Source organism: Tetrao urogallus (assembly GCF_951394365.1).
Source record: "Tetrao urogallus genome assembly, chromosome: 10".
NCBI classification, from domain to species: domain Eukaryota; kingdom Metazoa; phylum Chordata; class Aves; order Galliformes; family Phasianidae; genus Tetrao; species Tetrao urogallus.
Genome location: NC_136823.1, coordinates 2,620,667 through 2,647,335, shown reverse-complemented (window position 1 = coordinate 2,647,335; position 26,669 = coordinate 2,620,667). Strand labels below are relative to the sequence as shown.

At 56.2% G+C, this 26,669-nt stretch overlaps 4 protein-coding genes across 4 annotated transcripts; 3 read left to right on the top strand and 1 right to left on the bottom strand.

The window, feature by feature from the left end:
* Positions 1–135: 135 nt before the first annotated feature.
* On the bottom strand, positions 136–7,648 carry LOC306950340 (uncharacterized protein; the record flags this gene model as incomplete). Its single annotated transcript, XM_079540571.1, is given in 12 exon segments — positions 136–476; positions 618–736; positions 888–1,001; positions 1,168–1,291; positions 1,294–1,352; positions 1,354–1,527; positions 1,716–1,840; positions 2,098–2,220; positions 2,285–2,376; positions 2,660–2,775; positions 2,884–2,968; positions 7,468–7,648. Coding segments are annotated over 12 exon segments (1,653 nt in total).
* A 178-nt stretch (positions 7,649–7,826) lies between these two features.
* Positions 7,827–11,856, top strand: LOC306950338 (PHD finger protein 7-like; the record flags this gene model as incomplete). Its single annotated transcript, XM_079540569.1, is given in 12 exon segments — positions 7,827–7,849; positions 8,085–8,187; positions 9,217–9,332; positions 9,512–9,707; positions 9,772–9,894; positions 10,152–10,276; positions 10,465–10,638; positions 10,640–10,698; positions 10,701–10,824; positions 10,991–11,104; positions 11,256–11,374; positions 11,516–11,856. Coding segments are annotated over 12 exon segments (1,617 nt in total).
* Positions 11,857–17,526: 5,670 nt separating this feature from the next.
* On the top strand, positions 17,527–20,027 carry LOC306950337 (guanylate-binding protein 1-like; the record flags this gene model as incomplete). Its single annotated transcript, XM_079540568.1, has 9 exons — positions 17,527–17,719; positions 17,792–17,919; positions 17,992–18,101; positions 18,185–18,369; positions 18,450–18,692; positions 18,798–19,078; positions 19,148–19,360; positions 19,436–19,702; positions 19,820–20,027. 9 exons carry the CDS (start codon positions 17,527–17,529, stop codon positions 20,018–20,020), a joined length of 1,821 nt encoding a protein of 606 aa, XP_079396694.1. The 3' UTR covers positions 20,021–20,027.
* Positions 20,028–22,831: 2,804 nt separating this feature from the next.
* LOC306950336 (guanylate-binding protein 1-like) lies at positions 22,832–25,332 on the top strand (the record flags this gene model as incomplete). Its single annotated transcript, XM_079540567.1, has 9 exons — positions 22,832–23,024; positions 23,097–23,224; positions 23,297–23,406; positions 23,490–23,674; positions 23,755–23,997; positions 24,103–24,383; positions 24,453–24,665; positions 24,741–25,007; positions 25,125–25,332. 9 exons carry the CDS (start codon positions 22,832–22,834, stop codon positions 25,323–25,325), a joined length of 1,821 nt encoding a protein of 606 aa, XP_079396693.1. The 3' UTR covers positions 25,326–25,332.
* Between the last annotated feature and the right edge of the window lie 1,337 nt (positions 25,333–26,669).

Here is a 26,669-nt window from a genome sequence, read left to right as displayed (position 1 = left end):
TCCTAAAGCTGCCCACCTCGGGAAAGGCAGAGAAGAACCAAACTGACAGTGGCATGATGGAACTGTCACTTTTATTGATGGACTTTGATGACTTTACACAGCAATTGGAGCTGGCACACGGCTGCTCCTATGGCATCAGTGGGGCCGGCGGTTGATGTTCTGGGCCCGACGTGGAACCAGGGAGCGGCTTCGGCCCCAGGCTGGCCCTGGCCGCCTGGACCGGCTCCTGCGGCGTCTTTGGGGCTGGCTGTTGTTCTGTGCAGCCCGATGTTCCAGAGGCGAGCGGCTGCGAGTCCTGGCCCGCTGTGTCTGCCCGGAGAGCAGCTCAGGCACCTGGGAGCTGTGATCTGGTCCCGATGGTGCCTGGTTGGTGGTGTTGGAGCTGCTGCTCTCCTGCCCTGTAGGGCCTTGGGATGGCCCCAGTCCCTGCTGGCTGGTGGTGTTGGGGCCAGCGCTGTCCGCATTGGTGCTGGAGGCTGTAAGGGGAGGCAGGAAGGTGAGCGGGACAGATGTCCAGCCCCGGGGTGGGACAGGCTCTCATCCCTCCAGGGCCAAAGGGACTTGAGCAAGGCCTCGCCTGGCCCCAGCCCAGCAGCACGCGGCCGTTTGCCTCTTACCGATGCCCTCTCCAGCACAGGCGTTGCACTCCCATCTGGTTGTGCTGTGACTCAGGTTGGAGCAGAGTCGATGGGTGCCTTGTGCAGCGCAGGAGCTGCAGAGGAGCAGCTGCCAGGGCCTGGGGAAACAAATGGGTTGTGGCCGTGAGGACAAAGTGAGCTGAGCCAGGGAGCGCCCGGCACAGCTCTGGTGCCCAGTGTGTGCTCTCCCAGGCCGTGGTGAGGCTGCGATCCCACGCAGAGCCCCAGAGGGCTGCTGAGGTAACTCACCCCTCTCCCTCTTCTCGTTCCCGGCCATGTGGATAATGGCAGTCTCTGGCATCACAGCGCTGATGCCTAACTCCCAGGGTTGCATAGTCATAATTGTCCTCCCATGTTGGTTTTCTGCAAGAGAAGAGACAGAATGTGATGCCCCAGGACTAAAACTAATCCATGGCATCCTTCCCCTTCCACCCAATGCCCAGTTCCATGTTGATGGCTGCAAGGGCCAGGCCTGCTGGACACAGCTTGTATGCCCTCACACCTCAAGAGCTGGCTGAAAGACACCAACCTGAATGGGATTCGGATCCCCATAGTGAGCATGTCTCGAATAAACCTGTCTCTGTCTCGGCAGTGGGGGCAATGAAAGCAATAAATTCCTGCACACATGGCCAGTTCCTGCAGCAGAAACAGAACAGGGTGAGCGTGAGCCAGGCCTGGTGCTGCTGAATACCTGCAGTGCCTGCGGGGTGAGGAGAGGGCTCCTACCTGGATGCAAGCCCGGTGGAACCAGGCGTGTCGGCAGGCTGGGCACACCATGGTGCTGTATGATCTGCTGTGCTCCATGGACTCCAAGCAGATGATGCAGGTTGTGTCCTGCGCCGGCGCTGCCTCCACTGCCTGATGTGGACGATGCACCCAGCAGAAGGACCTGGGGGAAATTTGAGGGACGGGCAAGGTGAGAAGTGCTGCGAGGAGGGCAGGGGAACAGGAAGGAGCCCCAGGCCTTGGCTCTGGCTCTGCCAGGCTGCTGGGAGGCGTCACGGCGCGCTCCTCGCTTCTTTGGCTGGTGCTGAAGCAGGGGTTGGAGGCTCGCAGGCCATGCCTGGCAGCCCTTACCTGAAATCTTCGCAGAACTGGGTGACGCATTCACCCTCTGAGGTGCAGGAGAGGTGGAAGCTGCGGTCGCAGCCCGGCTCTGCGCAGGTGATGGTGGCCCCCACATTGCCACAAACGAAGCAGAGCTGTAAAGAGCAGAGCATTTCCCATCAGCTGCAGGCTCAGGGCCTACGCAGCGGGCCCCGCACCTCTGTGCAGGGCACGGGATGGGGGCAGGGCTGGCTGGCACTCTGCAGAGCTGCCTGCTGAACAGGGCTGGTCTGCAAGAGCAGGGATTTCTCTTGGGGCTGGCTGGAAGGGCCGGGATTGTGTTCTTGAGACCAGGCAAAACTCAGCCATGCCTCCGCTGGCACCAAGCTCCCTGTTCCGGTGCGGTGCTCACCGTCTGCTCTGCCTGCCTGATGGTGCGTATCAGCTCTTCTTCGAAATGACATGCATTTCTGTTGTTGTTTCCAAGTTTACAAAGACCAGTGGAGAATATCTGTAGAAGAAGAAAGAGCAGGCTCTTGTTAGGGCAGGAAGGAGGGAATCACTGGTTGGAAGGAGGCAGGAGCCATGAGGGAACTCACCACACAAAAAGTATGGAAGTAGAACCCGTTTTTCTCATGTTTGTGCCCATATATGCTCGAGTCCTGATCCACTCGGCCACAGAGCACGCATGCTGGAGAGGAGAGAGGAACAGCAGTGAGCAGCTTGCGCAGCCAGGTGCCCTGGGGGCTGTCCCAGGGGCTGCTGTGTGCCGGCCGTGCCAGCTGAGGGCCAGGGCTGTGGCCGTGGAGAGGAAGGGGCACTGCAGGCCCAGTGCTGCCAGCAGGCGGCCACAGCCCAACCGCGGCCTCCCTGGCGAAGGAGCAGAGGGGCCCTGCGTGCCCCGCCTCCCCTGTCTGCCGCTGGCAGACCCCCAGCACCCCTCTGCCCTGCGTGCAGGGATCCTTTGCTCTCACCTGGCTCCCTCGAGCCGGCGGCCTCCTGAGTCCCCTCGGACATCGTGTGCATCAACGGCGAGCACTCGCAGAGTGTCTGTCCCAGCAACACCAGGCTTTCTCCTCCGCGTGACAACCTAGGGGAGAAGCGGGACGAGGCTGAGTTCTCAGCTCAGGCCCCGAGCGCTGGGGAACCCTCCTCCCTGGGCAGCCTCAGGCAGCCCCTTCCTCCCTGCTCACCTCACCAAGTCGCACTGAGCTCGGCCTGAGCCCCGCAGCCTTGGCTCTGTTCTGCACCCCGCAGGTCACAGTGGTCGCTCTGTGCCACACCTGCGGAACCATCACACCTCACCGGGGCTGAGGGCCCCCAGGCAGCAGGGCGGAGGCTCTTGCAGCCAGCGCAGGGTGAGGGGCCCGGTGCCATCAGTATCCCAGTCAAGTGTTTATGTGCTTCCGTGACTTTTTGTTGCTTGCTGCTGGTTTCCTCTCGCTACAATAAATGACTCGATTCACAGAATCACAGCGTCTCGGTGGTTGGCGAAGGCCTCTAAGATCCCCAGGTCCCACCGTCCACCCCCCACCTGCCCACGGCCCTCAGTGCCACATCCCCACAGCTCCATGGGCGCTGACTCCCCCAGCTCCCCGGACAGCACATTTTCTTTTAAAGCTGACAGATTTTGCAGACTAGAAAATATGCTTCTCTCATCTGCAATGTCAGAAACTGAGATGAAGTTAATTTCCAAATAAACTTATTATGGCTCAAAGCTGCAGGTAAATGAGTTTTTGAAGATTTTGGAGTTTATGAGGCTATTCTGTCATGTAACAGGTCCTTGCTGCCCTTTCGGAGTCAGTCTTAACCTGAATTTGTGTCACAGAACAGAAAACTGAAAAACTTCCCAGACACCTCGTTTTTCTGCAAAAACTCATGTTAAATTTGGATGAGCTTCTTTGGGTCAGAGTTGCTTCTGGGAAGGGGCTGCAGAGTGGAGTTCACATCTATGAGTGTGGAGGGTTTTCAGCCCTGTGACATGGTCTTGCTACACTCTGAGATGACAGAGGTGCACAGTGCACAGTTAACTTGGAACCATACTCCAGAAGTGTGGCATGCAGATTGCTCTGCTGCTTTGATCACCTCTGTGTTATTCTGTGTTTACCAGCCCTTCTTCTGCAAACCATCACTGCACAGAGGCTGGGGAGGCCCTGGGACTTGTGCCAAAGCTCAGAAACCTAGAAGCAAAGCTTTCCCTCATTCAACCATGAAACCTTTGCTTCTCTCATGCGAGGGGAGACATGATGCCTTTGAAATACTTTCTTCTGCATCTTCTGCTTCTTGTGCTATAAAAATAATGATAATAATATAAAGATATTAAAAAAGAAACACCATAGAAGGATCACATTAAGGCCTCCCCTGGAAAAGATACTTTTTAGTGTGTCAGAGACAGTTTGCTGGCAAATCTGAATACTACTTCCCTGGAATAAGTGATCGAGTGAGCTGTAAGGAGCCAGTCACTGCTGCACATGAGAACTATCATGACCTCAGACCTGACCAGAACCTTTGGCACCAAGCTGGTCCTGGTGTATCTAACTGGGATGAAGGCAAGAGTGCTGCCTTCTAGCATTTGGGGAATGATGGATGGGATTTGAAGCACTGCATGGGGCTGGGAATAGAGATTCTGTTTAATATGGTATTAGGTAGGTATTACTTCCTCTCTTAGTCCTAGCCAGGTAACAATCTGGCTTCTTGGGAACAATGCAATAAACCAGAGTGAGAACCGCAGCAAAGCCTGCGCACTCCCAGATTCTCAGTTCAGGGCCTTGTTAGAACTTCAGATGAAATCATCTGCCATCCAGATATCAGAGAAATAAGGCACTGTGTCCTGGTTGGGAAGGCAAGCTGTCTTGATGCTTAATTGCAGTCAAATACCTGCCAGTCTGAGGGCTGCACCACAGGCAGCACTTCTTCTCACTCACCGAGGCCTAATGAAGGAATACATGCAACTCACAAGAACTGGATCCAAGCCATATCTCTGGAGGTAGAAAGGCTGCACCAGAGCAGCTCCCAGTGTATAGCTGAATAAGCTGAATTTAACAACATCACAGGAGCTTCCGACTCAGAGCCCGTCCTGCTCAGCTGTGCACACTGCCACACGTCCCAGCCAACACTTTGCCACCAGCAGCCAGCAAGCAGCATCGTGTGAAGAAATCCTTTTTCCTTCAGGGCTGAATTAAGCCATGCTTTGTGCCCCCGCTGCTGGCCAGGGCAGGAAGGCTGCAGATCCGGTCAGCTTGGGGTTCTGCTTCGAACCACTCCATGCTGGCCCGTGACCTCTGAGCAATCCATCCCAGGTTTTCCCTCATAACAAAGTGTTAAAGACCCCACTGCCAAAACATTCTCCTTGCAACTACCTTCTCAGGCCTCCTGCTCCCACTGTCCCTGCAGACTGGTTGCTGGGGTTTTGCACTATATGGTCATACAAACCATGCCCAAAGTTTGCCAAAGTGCACTGGGCACTTCCAGGCCAGCGTTCACCTGTTGCAAATTAAGTCTGACACCATCTCTGGGAGGGCCACCAGCAAGCAAGCTGGGCTCTGCTTGCCAAGTCGGGCTGTGGTGAGCTGGTAGCTCCCTCCTCTGTCCACAGCACCTAAAGCAGTTTAGGATCTGAACAGGTGTCACTTGGAAGAGAGGACATTACACGTTTTCTCTCACTTTTCCACGTGAGAGCATCTTCAGCACAGTTTCCCAGGAGTAAGGCCAGCACACGCCAGCCCCTCTGCTCTGCCCCTCCGAAGATGTGTCTCTCACAATATACCTCTTGATGGAACTCTTCCGAGTATTTCTAAATGCAGAAAATGGGAAGAGATCAGATAACCTTACTCTGAATCACACCAAATGTTAATTTTGAATACCTTACTGTACAGCTGAAATCTTCTCTTTATAGTCCATACTTGGATGTTTTGCAAAGCATTACAAATTTCTCTATAGTAGCATCGTTGCAGGATCCCACAAAATGCCTCAACCTGCTTTTTGTATGCCCTGCTCCAATTAAAGAGCCAAAGTTCTGGATAAGTGCTGTCTTTGTGAATAAACTGAATTCCACCGGCCTCATCTGCTGCCTATAGATTTTTCTTATAGGGTTTTTCATTTGATTAATTCTCTTCACATGTACCACAAGGTACAACTTGCTTGCTTCAACTGCATTTTCCTGCCCTAGCTGCTCCCATGCACCCAAAGGCAGCAGAACATCACGTGCAAGCTTAAAGCAAAGGCTCTATGTAGGTGTGAAAGGAGCTGAATAATTGCAAATTGAAATTCAAAGCAGCTTCCCACTGAGGTGTGAATGAAAAGGATTGTGCAGAAAAGCAAATCACTTGCAACAAAATGATAGTGACATTTATGGAAGGGTTTTCACAACTGCTCTGTAAATCCCCCGCCAAGTGCTGCAGCTCTCCCCTGGCTGGAGGACAGCAGTGCTGACCCACGCCATGGTGCGGCCCATTGCAAGCTGCCAGCTGCAGAGAGGCTGCAGTCAGCTCACAGGAGGATGGCTGCTTCCTTCACAGTGTCAGACAGGCAGCTTGCTTTCTGCTTTCCTCGTATGTGGGACAGGTGCAGAAATGAAGTTAGCTGCAGTCGGCCTAAATGCTGTGTTTCCTGGGAGAGAGGAAGAAGGATGTCCTACATGGGAGAAATACGCTGCTTCTTTCACAGTTGTTTGTTTTCTTTTTATTGGCTCCATTGGGAGAGTTCCCATTTGCTTAACTAGGCTGTGTGTGAGGAGGCACATTTGGAGTGGTTTGCCCTGCTAATCTACAGAGGAGCATTCTTGATTTTCACAAGAGCTGGACATCCAGACCAGCTTTAGAAAGTTGTTTTGCCTGGGTTTTGTTTTTTAGAAGTAGAAAAACACACAGATTACAACCATACAAATGCATTTCTCCTGGGGGACACAGACCCTTGGCGCTGCTAAGCCTACAGCAGTTCTGAAGTAATAATCTGATGGTACAAAGGTGTTACTTTGGCAAGAACATCACTGGGACAGGTGTCTCAAAGTCCCAACCTCTAAAAGCAAAATATAACACAATAAGCAAACAGAAAATGCAGTGTATATTACAGAAAGACTTTTATTAAACATCATCATGTTGGAAATAAGCACTCCATTTCCCAGCACAAAAACTATTTCCGCTCTCCAACCAAGTGAGTGTGACTTCAGTGAAAGCAGTCCTGGATACACTTTCAAATGAAAATCCTGATCAGCTCCTGCTCCCAGCAATTTCCCCTCATTTTTTCTAGATGTTTCTAGTAGCTATACCGGATAAGAAGAGGCACACAGTAGATCTTAATACCCTCTACAGCTCCTTAAACGGAGATGCTGTATTCTCTTCACTACAAGAAAGACATGGAGGCCCTGCAGTGTGTCCGTGGAAGGGCAACGGGGCAGGAGAGGGTCTGGTCCCAAGAGGAGAGGCAGAACGAACTGGGGTTGTGCAGTCCAGAGGAGGCTCAGGGGAGGCCTCACCACGCCGTATAGCTCCCTGAAAGGAGGTTGTAGGGGGTGGGGGCCGGCCTCTTCTCCCAAGAAACAGCGATGGGACGAGAGGGAACGGCCTCCAGTTGCACCAGGGGATCCCCGTTGGATCCTAGGAAGAACGTCTTTGCTGAAAGAGCGGTCGGGCGCTGGCACAGCTGCATGGGGAGCTGGGGGAGTCAGCGCCCATGGAGGCGTCCCACAACCGTGGGGATGTGGCACTGAGGGACGTGGGCAGGTGGGGGGTGGACGGTGGGACTCCTGGGGCTGTTCCTCTGCCCTCCTGGCAGCACTTCTCACCTTGCCCATCCCTCCCATCTTCCCCCAGATCCTTCTGCTGGGAGCAGCTCCCACAGCAGCCAGTGGAGGCAGCACCAACACAGGACACAACCTGCATCATTTGCATGGAGCCCGTGGGGGACAGCATGTTGTACATGGTGTGCCCAGCCTGCCGACATACCTGGTTCCACCGGGCCTGCATCCAGGTAGGAGCCCCCCTGTTGCCCACAGGCACCACAGGTGCTCAGCAGCATTAGGCTCTGCTTACACTTGCACTGCTTCTGTTTCTGCTGCAGGGAATGGCCAAGAGTGTTGGGCTTTGCTGCTTCCAGTGCCCTCTCTGTAGAGACAGAGACAAGTTTATTCAAAAAATGGTCAATATGGGGATCCACATCCCAGTCAGGTTAGTGTCCTTCAGCCAGCTCTCCTCTCAGTCTCTTCTCGAGACATGAGGGCACAAGAGCTGTGCCTGCCAAAGACTGCCCTAGCAGGCTAGGCCCTTTTGCTGCTCATGAGCAGTGGCCTCAGCTTCACAGGTATGGTGGAAGTCCAGTCAGGCTGGAAGAGCAGGGATGGCTATGGTCATTCTTAGTCTAGAGGCACTGGGAGCTCATCACATTCCCTCCGTTCTCTGGCAGAAAACCAACATGGGAGGACAATTATGACGACTCATCCCTGGGAGTTAGGCATCAGCGCTGTGATGCCAGCGACTGCTATTATCCACATGGCAGGGAACGAGAGGTGAGTTACCTCAGCAGCCCTTTGGAGCCCTGCATGGGATCGCAGCCTCACCACAGGCTGGGAGAGCACACACTGGGCACCAGAGCTGTGCCGGGCGCTCCCTGGCTCAGCTCACTTTGTCCTCACGGCCACAACCCGTTGTTTTCCCCAGGCCCTGGCAGCTGCTCCTCTGCAGCTCCTGCGCTGCACAAGAAACACATTGACTCTGCTCCAACTTGAGTACGGGCACATCTGCATAGGAGTGCAATGACTGTGCTGGAGAGCTGCAACCACAGCTTTTAGTTTTCTGTTCTTTGACACAAATTCAGGTTAAGACTGACTCCGAAAGGGCAGCAAGGACCTGTTACATGACAGAATAGCCTCATAAACTCCAAAATCTTCAAAAACTCATTTACCTGCAGCTTTGAGCCATAATAAGTTTATTTGGAAATTAACTTCATCTCAGTTTCTGACATTGCAGATGAGAGAAGCATATTTTCTAGTCTGCAAAATCTGTCAGCTTTAAAAGAAAATGTGCTGTCCGGGGAGCTGGGGGAGTCAGCGCCCATGGAGCCGTGGGGATGTGGCACTGAGGGCCGTGGGCAGGTGGGGGGTGGACGGTGGGACCTGGGGATCTTAGAGGCCTTCGCCAACCACCGAGACGCTGTGATTCTGTGAATCGAGTCATTTATTGTAGCGAGAGGAAACCAGCAGCAAGCAACAAAAAGTCACGGAAGCACATAAACACTTGACTGGGATACTGATGGCACCGGGCCCCTCACCCTGCGCTGGCTGCAAGAGCCTCCGCCCTGCTGCCTGGGTGCCCTCAGCCCCGGTGAGGTGTGATGGTTCCGCAGGTGTGGCACAGAGCGACCACTGTGACCTGCGGAGTGCAGAACAGAGCCAAGGCTGCGGGGCTCAGGCCGAGCTCAGTGCGACTTGGTGAGGTGAGCAGGGAGGAAGGGGCTGCCTGAGGCTGCCCAGGGAGGAGGGTTCCCCAGCGCTCGGGGCCTGAGCTGAGAACTCAGCCTCGTCCCGCTTCTCCCCTAGGTTGTCACGCGGAGGAGAAAGCCTGGTGTTGCTGGGACAGACACTCTGCGAGTGCTCACCGTTGATGCACACGATGTCCGAGGGGACTCAGGAGGCCGCCGGCTCGAGGGAGCCAGGTGAGAGCAAAGGATCCCTGCACGCAGGGCAGAGGGGTGCTGGGGGTCTGCCAGCGGCAGACAGGGGAGGCGGGGCACGCAGGGCCCCTCTGCTCCTTCGCCAGGGAGGCCGCGGTTGGGCTGTGGCCGCCTGCTGGCAGCACTGGGCCTGCAGTGCCCCTTCCTCTCCACGGCCACAGCCCTGGCCCTCAGCTGGCACGGCCGGCACACAGCAGCCCCTGGGACAGCCCCCAGGGCACCTGGCTGCGCAAGCTACTCACTGCTGTTCCTCTCTCCTCTCCAGCATGCGTGCTCTGTGGCCGAGTGGATCAGGACTCGAGCATATATGGGCACAAACATGAGAAAAATGGGTTCTACTTCCATACTTTTTGTGTGGTGAGTTCCCTCATGGCTCCTGCCTCCTTCCAACCAGTGATTCCCTCCTTCCTGCCCTAACAAGAGCCTGCTCTTTCTTCTTCTACAGATATTCTCCACTGGTCTTTGTAAACTTGGAAACAACAACAGAAATGCATGTCATTTCGAAGAAGAGCTGATACGCACCATCAGGCAGGCAGAGCAGACGGTGAGCACCGCACCGGAACAGGGAGCTTGGTGCCAGCGGAGGCATGGCTGAGTTTTGCCTGGTCTCAAGAACACAATCCCGGCCCTTCCAGCCAGCCCCAAGAGAAATCCCTGCTCTTGCAGACCAGCCCTGTTCAGCAGGCAGCTCTGCAGAGTGCCAGCCAGCCCTGCCCCCATCCCGTGCCCTGCACAGAGGTGCGGGGCCCGCTGCGTAGGCCCTGAGCCTGCAGCTGATGGGAAATGCTCTGCTCTTTACAGCTCTGCTTCGTTTGTGGCAATGTGGGGGCCACCATCACCTGCGCAGAGCCGGGCTGCGACCGCAGCTTCCACCTCTCCTGCACCTCAGAGGGTGAATGCGTCACCCAGTTCTGCGAAGATTTCAGGTAAGGGCTGCCAGGCATGGCCTGCGAGCCTCCAACCCCTGCTTCAGCACCAGCCAAAGAAGCGAGGAGCGCGCCGTGACGCCTCCCAGCAGCCTGGCAGAGCCAGAGCCAAGGCCTGGGGCTCCTTCCTGTTCCCCTGCCCTCCTCGCAGCACTTCTCACCTTGCCCGTCCCTCAAATTTCCCCCAGGTCCTTCTGCTGGGTGCATCGTCCACATCAGGCAGTGGAGGCAGCGCCGGCACAGGACACAACCTGCATCATCTGCTTGGAGTCCATGGAGCACAGCAGATCATACAGCACCATGGTGTGCCCAGCCTGCCGACACGCCTGGTTCCACCGGGCTTGCATCCAGGTAGGAGCCCTCTCCTCACCCCGCAGGCACTGCAGGTATTCAGCAGCACCAGGCCTGGCTCACGCTCACCCTGTTCTGTTTCTGCTGCAGGAACTGGCCATGTGTGCAGGAATTTATTGCTTTCATTGCCCCCACTGCCGAGACAGAGACAGGTTTATTCGAGACATGCTCACTATGGGGATCCGAATCCCATTCAGGTTGGTGTCTTTCAGCCAGCTCTTGAGGTGTGAGGGCATACAAGCTGTGTCCAGCAGGCCTGGCCCTTGCAGCCATTAACATGGAAATGGGCATTGGGTGGAAGGGGAAGGATGCCATGGATTAGTTTTAATCCTGGGGCATCACATTCTGTCTCTTCTCTTGCAGAAAACCAACATGGGAGGACAATTATGACTATGCAACCCTGGGAGTTAGGCATCAGCGCTGTGATGCCAGAGACTGCCATTATCCACATGGCCGGGAACAAGAAGAGGGAGAGGGGTGAGTTACCTCAGCAGTCCTCTGGGGCTCTGGGTGGGATCGCAGCCTCACCACAGGCTGGGAGAGCACACACTGGGCACCAGAGCTGTGCCGGGCACTCCCTGGCTCAGCTCACTTTGTCCTCACGGCCACAACCCATTTGTTTCCCCAGGCCCTGGCAGCTGCTCCTCTGCAGCTCCTGCGCTGCACAAGGCACCCATCGACTCTGCTCCAACCTGAGTCACAGCACAACCAGATGGGAGTGCAACGCCTGTGCTGGAGAGGGCATCGGTAAGAGGCAAACGGCCGCGTGCTGCTGGGCTGGGGCCAGGCGAGGCCTTGCTCAAGTCCCTTTGGCCCTGGAGGGATGAGAGCCTGTCCCACCCCGGGGCTGGACATCTGTCCCGCTCACCTTCCTGCCTCCCCTTACAGCCTCCAGCACCAATGCGGACAGCGCTGGCCCCAACACCACCAGCCAGCAGGGACTGGGGCCATCCCAAGGCCCTACAGGGCAGGAGAGCAGCAGCTCCAACACCACCAACCAGGCACCATCGGGACCAGATCACAGCTCCCAGGTGCTTGAGCTGCTCTCCGGGCAGACACAGCGGGCCAGGACTCGCAGCCGCTCGCCTCTGGAACATCGGGCTGCACAGAACAACAGCCAGCCCCAAAGACGCCGCAGGAGCCGGTCCAGGCGGCCAGGGCCAGCCTGGGGCCGAAGCCGCTCCCGGGTTCCACGTCGGGCCCAGAACATCAACCGCCGGCCCCACTGATGCCATAGGAGCGGCCGTGTGCCAGCTCCAATTGCTGTATAAAGTCATCAAAGTCCATCAATAAAAGTGACAGTTCCATCATGCCACTGTCAGTTTGGTTCTTCTCTGCCTTTCCCGAGATGGGCAGCTTTAGGGGCTGCAACCACGGGCATCTCTTCTCCCCAGCACCCAACCCACTCCTTCCTCCCCCCAGCCCGGTTCAGGCTGAGCTGGGTTCTGGCCCCGACTCCAGCAGGCGCAACGTTTCCAACGCACAACGTGGCGGAGGCCAGGCTGGCAGCTGCAGCCCCGTTCTGGGGGTGTTTCTGTCATCGTGGGGATGCCGCTGTGTTTGGGACACGCGGGCAGCCCCACGGCTGCTGCTGGCTGTGGGTGGGCTGGGACCCAGGCTTTCCTCCTGCATTCCAGCAGTGCCTCAGGTCTGCTGCCACTGCTCGTAAACGTGACATCCGCCCTGTATTTACTTGGTCCAGTTGTCTAAAGAATTAGCCTGCTGGTCTCTTCCCGGATCCAGTGTGTTCTGCTAACTCTCCCATTGCAAAGTGACGTCTTTCATGCCCATACAATTCAAAAGGCTTTCCCAGACTGGGCAGTCCTAAGCAGGGCTAGACATCAGAGCTGCTCTCAGGGCCCTGAGACTCCACCCTGCAGCCAACCTCAGCTCTGGAACCAATCTCTGCCTGGCTTTCATCCATACTGCACAGAATCATAAGTGAAAACAAAACCTGTGCTTCTGCTGCAGCCCCCTGCGAGTTTTCATGTTCCTCATGCAGGAGTGTGCAGTAGGAGGAACAGGATTCCATGCCCCGTATCGCCGTGTTCCCCTCTACATCCCCATGCCCTCCTTATGTTCCCTTGTGCGAGAAAAGCTCAGAATGCATAATTTTCGATCATAGATCTCAGTGAAGCAGCAAAGGTTTTTTGTTCATGGTTGCAATAGTGGGCACGCTCCCCTTGTGGCAAAGGAGAAAACACACACTTGATCAGTGAACCACTTCTCCTTACACACCTTTCTTCTCGTGGCAGGTAATTACTCTCCTGTTCCCCTACTGGCCAAGTACCCCAGACTCACAATCTATGTGACACATTTGTTAATCCATTTTTCCATATGAGGTTTATCACCTGTGGTTTTTAAGATCATTTTGTATGTTTCTATGGATACAGGAGGGCAATATTTCTTGAAGTTCTCGTACCTGTCTCATCTTATACCAGGCTTTTCTGTACTTTGTTTCCTCTGTACTTTTGTCCGGTTTCTCACTACTAACAAAAGCCATGTTTAAAAAAGAAGAAACCCATATCAGAAAATATCTAAAGGTTACTAAGACCCAGTTCCTGATTTGTGATACCTGTTCTGCTTTGCTAACAAGCATAAATATAATTACACACATTTAGAGAGGAGGCACACACCTAACTAAGCAAGCTCCTGAAGACGGGGGTCAAAAGTTGAGGAGTGACGAAGGCTATCAGCCTTCCTCCCTTGACCCCCCAGACAGCCACCAAAAATACCCTCAAGTGTGATTGTGAATGCTCTAAGGGGGAGGGCCTGAGGTTTGATTCTAAGAAAACATTAACGAGTACAAGAAAATATTTAGCATATAGATGAAATTGTGGGGAAAGACATGAGTATGAGCGTAGCCAATAAATGCAATCTGCACATGGGCCCAGGTGTGCATATTAGGTAGAGTTATCCCCTATGTGCCCCGCACCACAATAAAGGAATACCTGCACAACACAACGCGTGTCAGGTCAACCTACCCACATCCTCGGCATCGGTGACACCATGCCACGTCCGAATCACAGTGCCGGCACCACCCATGACACAGTGACACCACCACGCGGTACAGTGACCCCAGCACTTGGCAGGATGGTAGCGTTGTATGGTGAGACAGTACCATCACAAAGCACAGTGTCAGCATGATCCTGACCCTGCGACACCACCCACAGCACAGTGACACGCAGACATTATCACAGCATACAACGACACCACCCCGTGACACAATGACACCATCTCAACAATGATTAGGCTCCTCCTATCATGCATACCTGGTATAAAAGAGCTTCAGCCTATATACATCACTTGTGCTTTATATGAAAACATTTTCCCAGGCAGTACATACCTATTCACTGCTTCCCCCAAAATGATTAATGTAGAGCTCCTTGCACATGCTCAGTCTTTTTGTGGTGGATGAAGTCAGTACTCTCTCGCACTGTGTTTGCTGGTTGAATCCAATCTTCACACACATTCAGTTATCTTCTTGCCTTGATTGCACAATATTTGCTTTCACAAAATAAGCTGATTCAAGCAGAACTTCCTTATCTGGAGTTATAAGTTATAAGTTATAACTCCTTATAAGGAGTTCAGTATTTCATTGTTAGCTCCTTGGTACCAGGGCACAGGTTCTTCCTGTTTTATAAAGCTACAAGGCTATTTATCGATGAACATTACCAAGCTAATAATATCACTATAACTTGTATCAATATGAATACATGCTGAGTGCACCATGGAGGTGCTGTGCGGTACTGCAGGTGAGAAGTGGTTGTAAAAAGGTATTCTGGTGTTCCTGTGCCATGTGGTTGTGTGGATGTGCTGATGTGCTGTGGCTGTACCATGGAGTTGCTGTGCAGGGCTACTGGGACATGTGGGCTGCATCATGGCACTGTGAGGTGGTACCAGCACTGTGTTCCCTAGGGGTTGGTGCTGGGACCTGTCCTCTTCGATATCTTTGCTAGTGACCTGGATGAGGGCATTGAATGCACCCTCAGTAAGTTTGCGGATGACACCAAGTTGGCTGGAAGTGTGGATCTAGCTGGGGTACTACCTGGGGTAGTGAGGCCCTACAGAGGGATTTGGACAGGCTGGAATGCTGGGCTGAAGCCGATGGGATGAGTTTCAACAAGGCCAAATGCCGGGTCCTGCACTTTGGCTGCAACAACCCCAGGCAATGCTACAGGCTTGGGGTGGAGTGGCTGGAGGACTGCGCAGAGGAAACGGACCTGGGGATATTGACTGATGCTCAGCTGAACGTGGGCCAGCACTGAGCCTGTGTGTCCAAGAAGGCCAATGGCAGCCTGGCTCGCATCAGGAACGGTGCTGCCAGCAGGAACAGGGAAGTGATCATCCCCTTGTACTCAGCTCTGGTGAAGCAGCACCTCGAGTACAGTGTCCAGTTTTGGTCCCCTCACTGCAAGAAAGACATTGTTCAAAGCAGGTTCAAAGAAGGGCAACAAAGCTGGTGAGGGGTCTGGAGCACAAGGCTGATGAGCAGCAGCTGAAGGAGCTGGCACTGTTCAGTCTGGAGAAGAGGAGGCTCAGGGGAGACCCTATTGCTCTCTATAACTACCTGAAGGGAGGTTGCAGTGAGCTGGAGATCAGCCTCTTCTCTCGTGTAACTGGTGATGGAACTAGAGGGAATGGCTTCAAGTTGCACCAGGGGAGATTTAGGCTGGATGTTAGGAAATGCTACTTTTCTGAAAGAGTGGTCAGGCAGTGGAATGGGCTGCCAGGGAGGTGGTGGAGTCACCGACCCTGGAGGTGTTCAAGGAACGTTTGGATTTTGTGATGAGGGATGTGGTTTAGTGAGTACTATTGGTGATGAGTGGATGTTTGACTGGATGATTTTGAAAGTCTTTTCCAACCTTGGTAATTCTGTAATTCTGTGATTTTGTGATTCTGTGATGGGGCACTGATGCAGGAGTGCTTCAGGCATGAGGCAATGGTGCTGCAGATGTAGATAGAGGGGCTGAAGGAGGAGAAGCACTGCATCCATCAGCCGGGGCTGTCATGGGCTCCGTGGTTGAGCAGCGGTGCCATGCGGTGCTGCAGGAGCTTTGGAGGGATGTGGAGCTGCGCCTGCAGAGTGGGGACTACGTGGCACCTGGTGGTGCACAGACGTTCAAGGAGGGCTTCAAGCGTGAGGCAGCAGCCATGCAGGAGCTGATCACACAGCTGCAGAAGGAGAACACGGAGGTGGGCCCCTTGGTTAGCTCCGCTTGAACGTTCTGAGCATTTTTGCAATGTTCCTGCGTGGTCTGGCAGTCAAGCTTTTCAACAAACTGCAGCGTGTGACATAGCCTGTCCCCCAGCAGCTGTCCCTGCAGTAAATGCTGTTGGTGTGGTACTGCCTGTCTGTGCGCTGTTTTTGTAGCAATCAGTACCTGCTGCTCTTTCCCTTGTAGCAGCCAGATTTTCTGACAGGACAAACAAGACAGACAGCTGCTTGATGTTGTCTTTGTTTGCAGCAGCTATTCCAAATACCCATCGATTTCCCTTGGGATCCTTAAAATTCCTCCTTCTGAGGCAATTGACATCAAGTATACATGGAGCCCTCGGGCCAGTCACAATCAGGTGCTTTTGCCAGTCCTTACAAGTGAGGCTTATTTCAGCCTCTAACACAGGTCATTATTGGGAACCCCCCGTCACCCCAGAAATACAAATTGGTTTTGTGCCTTGATTTCAGGACATCACAGTGCACTGTGTGCCAGTGTCCACCAGTGCCTCATGTTTCTGTTGTTCTGATGTGCCACGCTATCGAATCCACACAGTCCAATATATTCTGTTGCCCATTTCCCCTCCTGGCTGGGGGCACGGCCCTTCTATTGGTTAACTCTATAGTTCTTCTTCCTTCATCACAATCATGGTCCTAAGAGTTTTTGCCACATCCTGCAGCAACAGGAGCAATCACCTTTTTGGAGGAGATCACCTTGGTGGATGATCTGTCTTGTAATTCTCTTATCCATGCTCATAGTGCCATGACACATCATGAAGCTGTGTGGTGGTGGTACCAGAGCAAGAGCTCCTGGACAGCTGACAGGTCTTCCAGCGCTTTCTGCTCCACGATCTTCCCAGGCACAGAGCTGAGGCTTGCCAGCCTGCAGTTCCCGAGTCCTCCTTCCTGCCTTTCTTACAAATGGCAGCGATGTTTGCCTTTTTCCAGTCTCTGGGGACATCTGCCAGCCAGGCGGCTCAGCAACTGCATCAGCCAGCTCACTCCGTACAAACAGCAGCTGGGGCTGGGCCCTGCATGGCCAGCACAGTGAGGCTGCTGTGCAGTGGTGCAGGCACACTCTGGCTGTACCGTGGTGTTGTGTGATTGCGTGGTGCTACAGGTGCATTTTGGCTGCAGCATTGGAGGTTCAGTGTTGTGGTGCTGGCACACTGTGTCTGTACCATAGAGGTACTGTGCTCTGCTGTCGGGGCGTTGTGGATGCACCTTGGCATTGTGAGGCAGTAGCAGCACGGCTCCATGTCCCACAGGACATGAGGCACTGGTGCTGGACTGCTTCAGGCATGAGGCAATGGTACTGCAGCTGTAGATGAAGTGGCTGCAGGAGGAGAAGCGCTGCATCCAGCAGCCATGGGTGTCATGGGCACCGTGGTTGTGCTGTCCCTGCCCTCAGTGGCCAGCCAGGTGTCAGGCACTGTCAGCAAAGTGCTGCAGCATGCTGGAGCTCTTATCCCCACCAGCAGTCCCTGCAGTGAATCCACCGATATGGTACAGGTCATGTGACTTCAGTGAATTAAGCAGTATTCCGGGAATTAGTATTCCAGGAAAGGAAGAGAAAAAAGGGAAAATCAAAGACACAGGATGTGGAGGGTGGGGAGGAGCAGGACCTGGCTTCACTATATATTGCAGTTTCCAGTCTGTGATCACAGCAGGCAGCAGCACAACCATGGACGCTCCGATGCTCCCAATGCCGGCTCCCCTCTGCCTGGTGACCAACAAGGACAGCGTGCTGTCCCTCAACCGCACGGCGCTGGCAGTGCTGCGCAGTGTCACCCAGCCCCTGGTGGTGGTGGCCATCGCTGGGCTGTACCGCACTGGGAAGTCCTTCCTGATGAATCGGCTGGCGCAGAAACGCACTGGTGAGCAGAGGGGGAAACCCCATGCGTTTGGAGGGGCATCCTGTGGGATTTCTGACAGCTCACTGCCCACAGGCTTCCCGCTGGGCCCCACGGTGCATGCGGAGACCAAGGGCATCTGGATGTGGTGCCTGCCCCACCCGCGCCGGCAGGGAGTGACCTTGGTGCTGCTGGACACCGAGGGGTTGGGAGACCCCAAAAAGGTGAGTGCAGGGGTGATGGGGTCCCAAAAACCCCGTGGAAGTGGAGCCCCAGTAACTTGGATATATGTGCAGGATGACGATGACAGCGACGCCTGGATCTTCACGCTGGCGGTGCTGCTCTCCAGCACCCTGGTGTACAACAGCATTGGCACCATTGACCAGCGGGTACTGGAGCAGCTGCGGTACGGGGATGGCCGGGAGGGAGGTGATGGTGTGACAAAGGTTCTGCAGTGACAACGCTGACGGGGTGACGTGGGTCCCACAGGCTGGTAACGGAGCTGACGGAGCACATCCGCGTGCGGGAGGAGAACGACAACCCAACATCCAACTTTGTCCGCGTCTTCCCGTGCTTCGTCTGGACCGTGCGTGACTTCACACTGCAGCTGCGGGCCGGTGAAAAGGCCCTGAGTGAGGATGAGTACCTGGATGACATACTGCGAAAGCAGACCGGTATGGCCACCAGCGTGTGTCCCCAGGCGTCACCGTGCGCATCCGCAGTCGGAGGCTCTGTGCTAACAGTGGCAATGCAGGGGACGGGAAGAAGGCCAAGGAACGCAATGAGCTGCGGAGCTGCCTGCGCGACTTCTTTCCCCGCCGCAAGCTGTTCACGATGGAGCGGCCAGCAGCTGACGCGGATCTGCAGCGGTTGGAGGAGCTGCGGGAGGACGAGCTGCAGCCAGGCTTCCGGAAGCAGGTGGACGCCTTCTGCCGGTACATCTGGGAGGAGGCGCCAGTGAAGGTGTTGCCGGGTGGGCACCAGGTGACGGGCAGCGGTGAGTGGCAGCAGCGTGAGAATGGGTGGCGTGCGGGGGACGCGTGCCGGTGACGGGGACACGTGCGTGGCGGTGACGCGTGCGGGTGGCCGTCACCTCTCACAGTGCTGGCAGGCCTGGCGGAGAAATACGTGGCGGCCATCACCAGCGGCGCGGTGCCCTGCGTGGAGAGCGCAGTGACAGCGCTGGCACGGGCCGAGAACAGTGCAGCAGTGGAGGCGGCGGTGGCCGAGTACCAGCGGGGCATGGAGCAGGGCCTGGTGCTGCCCACGGCCTCACGCAGTGCTCTGGTGGCCGTGCATCGGGACTGCGAGCAACGCGCCATCGCCCTCTTCCTGTCCCGTGCCTTTGCCGACCATGAACGCCAGTACCATGCGGAGCTGGTGGTGAGTTGCCGTCACACCGTGGGGTTTTGGAGGCACGGCCGTGCACTTGAGCACTGATCTGTGGCGCAGCGCAAGCTGGAGGCGGCCAAGGACGAGTTCTGCCGGCGCAACGAGGAGGCGTCGGAGCAGCGGTGCCATGCGGTGCTGCAGGAGCTTTGGAGGGATGTGGAGCTGCGCCTGCAGAATGGGGACTACGTGGCACCTGGTGGTGCACAGCTGTTCAAGGAGGACCTGAACCGCGTGCTGGAGGAGTACAAGCGGCGGCCCGACAAGGGTGTCAGGGTGAGTGGGGTGTGGGGGAGGGCGGTGGGGTGGCACCAGGTGCGATGGAACTGTGCCGCATGGTTGTGCGGTCAGGCGGAGGCGGTGCTGGAGGTGTTCCTGCGGGAGCGCGAGGGGCTGGCACAGGTGTTGAAGGCCACTGAGGTGCAGCTGGAGCTGGCGGAGCGGCAGCGGGAGGCAGCAGCGGCCGAGGCAGAGGCGGCCCAGAAAGCGGCAGAGGCACAGCTGGAGGAGCAGCGGCGCACCATGGAGGAGCACAAACGTCAGCTGGAGCAACAGTTGAAGGAGGAGCAGCGTGCGTGGCTGGAAGAGCAGCAGCGCGTGTTGGAGCACCACAAGAAGGTGAGCGCTGTGATGGTGCTGCGAGCGTACCACAGATGTGTTCTGTGCTCGTAGCAGCACACTGGGCTGTGCTGTGGCATTGTATGCTGCTACTAACACGGCTCCCTGTCCATACAGGAGTATGAAGCACTGGTGCAAGAGGGCTTCAAGCGTGAGGCGGCAGCCATGCAGGAGCTGATCACACAGCTGCAGAAGGAGAAGAAGAACAGGGAGCGGGACACCTGGATTAGCTCAGCTCTGAACGTTCTCAGCAACATTTTGGCTCCATTCCTGCCTGGTGTGGCAGGAAAACTTTTGAATAAACTGCGGCGCATGTGATGTGGACTGTCCCCCAGCAGCTGTCCCTGCAATAAATCCAGTTGCACTGCCCAGGGTCTTGTCATTTCAGGGAAGCGTGGGGCTTAATTCCAGGAAAGCAAAGGCAGCAGAGGCAGAAGGTGGACTATGGGGGCTGGGTGTCCTTCCATTTTAAGTTCCAGAGCGGTGGCCACCACAGGCATCACACAGAATCATAGAATCACAGAATCATGGAATCACAAACTCTAGTATGGCTTGGGTTGGAAGGGGTGTCAGTGACCCTCTGCTGCCAAGCTCTCAGCTGCAGGCTGGTTGCCCAAGGCCCCTCCATGGCCTTGCCCACCTCCAGGGATGGGGCACCCACAGCTTTGGGCAGCAGTGCCAGCGCCTCACAGCCCTCTGAGTTAAAACCTCCTCCTCATAACTCACCTAAATCTGCCCTCTTTTAGTTTTAGACCTTTCTTCCCTACCCAATTGCCATCAGACCGTGTAAAAAATCACTCTCCATCCTGCTTATAAGCCCCTCAGTAATGAAAGGCCTCAGCGAGGTCACCTCAGAGCCTTCTTCTTCTCCTCCCCATTCTGAACACCCGTGCTCTCTCAGCCTTTGTTTGCAGAGGAAGAGGTGCTTCAGCCCTCTGAGCGTCTTTCTGGCCCTCCTCTGGGCCTGCTGCAAAAACTTCACATCGTTCATGTGATGGGGGTCAAGATCTTCATGAGCAGAGCAGAGGGCAACAATCCCCTCCCTGCCTGCTGACCACTCTCTGTTGGTGCAGCCCAGGATGCAGTTGGCCTTTCTGGGCTGCAAGCGCACACTGCTGCCTCGTGTCCAGCTTTTGTCCAGCAGGACACCCAACTCCTTACCTCAGGGTGGCACTCATGGAGTTCTCCCAGCCTGCACATCTATCTGGGATTGCCCCAACCCAAGTGCAGCACCTTGCACTGGGCCTTGCTGAACCTCCTTAGGCTCATGTGGGCCTACTTCCAAAGCCTGTCCTGGTCCCTGTGGATGGCGTCCCTTCTTCCTCTTGTGTCAGTGACACCACTCAGCGTGGTGTTGTCAGCCAACTCAATCCCACTACGACACTGACCAAGATGCTGAAGAGCAGCGGCCCCAAGAAGGTCCCCTGGGGACACGGCTCGAGCCCAGCCTCCACCTGGACATGGAGCCACTGAGCACAACCACCTGGCTGTGAACATCCAACCAATTCTTATCCACCAAAGAGTCTACTTTCTGAACTCATCTCTCCGTTTTACAAATAGGGATGCGGTGCAGGACCACGTCAAAGGCCTTGCACAGCTTCAGGTAGGTGACATCAGCCGCCCTTCCATTGTCCCCCAGTGCCGTCACTCCATCACAGAAGGCCACCAGGCAGGTCAGGCACCATCTGCCCTCGGCAAAGCCGTGCCGGCTGCCTGGGGTCACCTGGTCGTCACTCATGAGCCTTAGCGTGTCATCCAGCAGGATCTGCTCCATGACCTTCCCAGGCACACAGATCAGGCTTGCTGGCCTGGAGTTCCCTGGCAGCTCCTTCCTCCCTTTCTTATACATGGCAGTGACGTTTGCCTTTTTCCAGTCTCCATCTCCTGACAGCCCGGACATTTCAATGATGATGGAGAGAGGTTCAGCAACTGCATCAACCAGCTCCCTCCATACAAACAGCAGCAGAGGGTGGGCAGTGATGCTGTTGTGCAGTGGTGCAGGCACACTCTGGCTGTACCGTGGTGGTGTGTGACAGTGTGGTGGTGCAGGTGCATTTTGGCTGCAGCACTGGAGGTACAGGGTTGTGGCGCTGGAGCACAATGGCGGTACCATGGAGGTGTTGTGTGGCGGTACAGAGGCACTGTGGCTGCACCATGATTATTGCGTAATGGGAAAGTGGTGTTGTGTGCTGTTAGTGTCACACTGTGGCTGTAGCATGGTGCTGATGTGCGGTGGTACTGGCACGCTGTGGCTGTGAAGGTGGTCACTGTGATGGTGTTAGATGGCATTGCTGGCTATGTAATGTCTATTCCATAGCTTTGTGACGCTGTGTGGTGGTGGTACCAGCACTCTGTAGCTTCCCCATGGGCCTGTGTTTGCCTTTTTCCAGTTTCTGGGGACATCTGCCAGCCAGCCGGCTCAGCAACTGCATCAGCCAGCTCACTCCGTACAAACAGCAGCTGGGGCTGGGCCCTGCATGGCCAGCACAGTGAGGCTGCTGTGCAGTGGTGCAGGCACACTCTGGCTGTACCGTGGTGTTGTGTGATTGCGTGGTGCTACAGGTGCATTTTGGCTGCAGCATTGGAGGTTCAGTGTTGTGGTGATGGCACACTGTGTCTGTACCATAGAGGCACTGTGCTCTGCTGTCGGGGTGTTGTGGATGCACCTTGGCATTGTGAGGCAGTAGCAGCACGGCTCCATGTCCCACAGGACATGGAGCTGGACTGGTGCTGGACTGCTTCAGGCATGAGGCAATGGTACTGCAGCTGTAGATGAAGTGGCTGCAGGAGGAGAAGCGCTGCATCCAGCAGCCATGGGTGTCATGGGCACCGTGGTTGTGCTGTCCCTGCCCTCAGTGGCCAGCCAGGTGTCAGGCACTGTCAGCAAAGTGCTGCAGCATGCTGGAGCTCTTATCCCCACCAGCAGTCCCTGCAGTGAATCCACCGATATGGTACAGGTCATGTGACTTCAGTGAATTAAGCAGTATTCCGGGAATTAGTATTCCAGGAAAGGAAGAGAAAAAAGGGAAAATCAAAGACACAGGATGTGGAGGGTGGGGAGGAGCAGGACCTGGCTTCACTATATATTGCAGTTTCCAGTCTGTGATCACAGCAGGCAGCAGCACAACCATGGACGCTCCGATGCTCCCAATGCCGGCTCCCCTCTGCCTGGTGACCAACAAGGACAGCGTGCTGTCCCTCAACCGCACGGCGCTGGCAGTGCTGCGCAGTGTCACCCAGCCCCTGGTGGTGGTGGCCATCGCTGGGCTGTACCGCACTGGGAAGTCCTTCCTGATGAATCGGCTGGCGCAGAAACGCACTGGTGAGCAGAGGGGGAAACCCCATGCGTTTGGAGGGGCATCCTGTGGGATTTCTGACAGCTCACTGCCCACAGGCTTCCCGCTGGGCCCCACGGTGCATGCGGAGACCAAGGGCATCTGGATGTGGTGCCTGCCCCACCCGCGCCGGCAGGGAGTGACCTTGGTGCTGCTGGACACCGAGGGGTTGGGAGACCCCAAAAAGGTGAGTGCAGGGGTGATGGGGTCCCAAAAACCCCGTGGAAGTGGAGCCCCAGTAACTTGGATATATGTGCAGGATGACGATGACAGCGACGCCTGGATCTTCACGCTGGCGGTGCTGCTCTCCAGCACCCTGGTGTACAACAGCATTGGCACCATTGACCAGCGGGCACTGGAGCAGCTGCGGTACGGGGATGGCCGGGAGGGAGGTGATGGTGTGACAAAGGTTCTGCAGTGACAACGCTGACGGGGTGACGTGGGTCCCACAGGCTGGTAACGGAGCTGACGGAGCACATCCGCGTGCGGGAGGAGAACGACAACCCAACATCCAACTTTGTCCGCGTCTTCCCGTGCTTCGTCTGGACCGTGCGTGACTTCACACTGCAGCTGCGGGCCGGTGAAAAGGCCCTGAGTGAGGATGAGTACCTGGATGACATACTGCGAAAGCAGACCGGTATGGCCACCAGCGTGTGTCCCCAGGCGTCACCGTGCGCATCCGCAGTCGGAGGCTCTGTGCTAACAGTGGCAATGCAGGGGACGGGAAGAAGGCCAAGGAACGCAATGAGCTGCGGAGCTGCCTGCGCGACTTCTTTCCCCGCCGCAAGCTGTTCACGATGGAGCGGCCAGCAGCTGACGCGGATCTGCAGCGGTTGGAGGAGCTGCGGGAGGACGAGCTGCAGCCAGGCTTCCGGAAGCAGGTGGACGCCTTCTGCCGGTACATCTGGGAGGAGGCGCCAGTGAAGGTGTTGCCGGGTGGGCACCAGGTGACGGGCAGCGGTGAGTGGCAGCAGCGTGAGAATGGGTGGCGTGCGGGGGACGCGTGCCGGTGACGGGGACACGTGCGTGGCGGTGACGCGTGCGGGTGGCCGTCACCTCTCACAGTGCTGGCAGGCCTGGCGGAGAAATACGTGGCGGCCATCACCAGCGGCGCGGTGCCCTGCGTGGAGAGCGCAGTGACAGCGCTGGCACGGGCCGAGAACAGTGCAGCAGTGGAGGCGGCGGTGGCCGAGTACCAGCGGGGCATGGAGCAGGGCCTGGTGCTGCCCACGGCCTCACGCAGTGCTCTGGTGGCCGTGCATCGGGACTGCGAGCAACGCGCCATCGCCCTCTTCCTGTCCCGTGCCTTTGCCGACCATGAACGCCAGTACCATGCGGAGCTGGTGGTGAGTTGCCGTCACACCGTGGGGTTTTGGAGGCACGGCCGTGCACTTGAGCACTGATCTGTGGCGCAGCGCAAGCTGGAGGCGGCCAAGGACGAGTTCTGCCGGCGCAACGAGGAGGCGTCGGAGCAGCGGTGCCATGCGGTGCTGCAGGAGCTTTGGAGGGATGTGGAGCTGCGCCTGCAGAATGGGGACTACGTGGCACCTGGTGGTGCACAGCTGTTCAAGGAGGACCTGAACCGCGTGCTGGAGGAGTACAAGCGGCGGCCCGACAAGGGTGTCAGGGTGAGTGGGGTGTGGGGGAGGGCGGTGGGGTGGCACCAGGTGCGATGGAACTGTGCCGCATGGTTGTGCGGTCAGGCGGAGGCGGTGCTGGAGGTGTTCCTGCGGGAGCGCGAGGGGCTGGCACAGGTGTTGAAGGCCACTGAGGTGCAGCTGGAGCTGGCGGAGCGGCAGCGGGAGGCAGCAGCGGCCGAGGCAGAGGCGGCCCAGAAAGCGGCAGAGGCACAGCTGGAGGAGCAGCGGCGCACCATGGAGGAGCACAAACGTCAGCTGGAGCAACAGTTGAAGGAGGAGCAGCGTGCGTGGCTGGAAGAGCAGCAGCGCGTGTTGGAGCACCACAAGAAGGTGAGCGCTGTGATGGTGCTGCGAGCGTACCACAGATGTGTTCTGTGCTCGTAGCAGCACACTGGGCTGTGCTGTGGCATTGTATGCTGCTACTAACACGGCTCCCTGTCCATACAGGAGTATGAAGCACTGGTGCAAGAGGGCTTCAAGCGTGAGGCGGCAGCCATGCAGGAGCTGATCACACAGCTGCAGAAGGAGAAGAAGAACAGGGAGCGGGACACCTGGATTAGCTCAGCTCTGAACGTTCTCAGCAACATTTTGGCTCCATTCCTGCCTGGTGTGGCAGGAAAACTTTTGAATAAACTGCGGCGCATGTGATGTGGACTGTCCCCCAGCAGCTGTCCCTGCAATAAATCCAGTTGCACTGCCCAGGGTCTTGTCATTTCAGGGAAGCGTGGGGCTTAATTCCAGGAAAGCAAAGGCAGCAGAGGCAGAAGGTGGACTATGGGGGCTGGGTGTCCTTCCATTTTAAGTTCCAGAGCGGTGGCCACCACAGGCATCACACAGAATCATAGAATCACAGAATCATGGAATCACAAACTCTAGTATGGCTTGGGTTGGAAGGGGTGTCAGTGACCCTCTGCTGCCAAGCTCTCAGCTGCAGGCTGGTTGCCCAAGGCCCCTCCATGGCCTTGCCCACCTCCAGGGATGGGGCACCCACAGCTTTGGGCAGCAGTGCCAGCGCCTCACAGCCCTCTGAGTTAAAACCTCCTCCTCATAACTCACCTAAATCTGCCCTCTTTTAGTTTTAGACCTTTCTTCCCTACCCAATTGCCATCAGACCGTGTAAAAAATCACTCTCCATCCTGCTTATAAGCCCCTCAGTAATGAAAGGCCTCAGCGAGGTCACCTCAGAGCCTTCTTCTTCTCCTCCCCATTCTGAACACCCGTGCTCTCTCAGCCTTTGTTTGCAGAGGAAGAGGTGCTTCAGCCCTCTGAGCGTCTTTCTGGCCCTCCTCTGGGCCTGCTGCAAAAACTTCACATCGTTCATGTGATGGGGGTCAAGATCTTCATGAGCAGAGCAGAGGGCAACAATCCCCTCCCTGCCTGCTGACCACTCTCTGTTGGTGCAGCCCAGGATGCAGTTGGCCTTTCTGGGCTGCAAGCGCACACTGCTGCCTCGTGTCCAGCTTTTGTCCAGCAGGACACCCAACTCCTTACCTCAGGGTGGCACTCATGGAGTTCTCCCAGCCTGCACATCTATCTGGGATTGCCCCAACCCAAGTGCAGCACCTTGCACTGGGCCTTGCTGAACCTCCTTAGGCTCATGTGGGCCTACTTCCAAAGCCTGTCCTGGTCCCTGTGGATGGCGTCCCTTCTTCCTCTTGTGTCAGTGACACCACTCAGCGTGGTGTTGTCAGCCAACTCAATCCCACTACGACACTGACCAAGATGCTGAAGAGCAGCGGCCCCAAGAAGGTCCCCTGGGGACACGGCTCGAGCCCAGCCTCCACCTGGACATGGAGCCACTGAGCACAACCACCTGGCTGTGAACATCCAACCAATTCTTATCCACCAAAGAGTCTACTTTCTGAACTCATCTCTCCGTTTTACAAATAGGGATGCGGTGCAGGACCACGTCAAAGGCCTTGCACAGCTTCAGGTAGGTGACATCAGCCGCCCTTCCATTGTCCCCCAGTGCCGTCACTCCATCACAGAAGG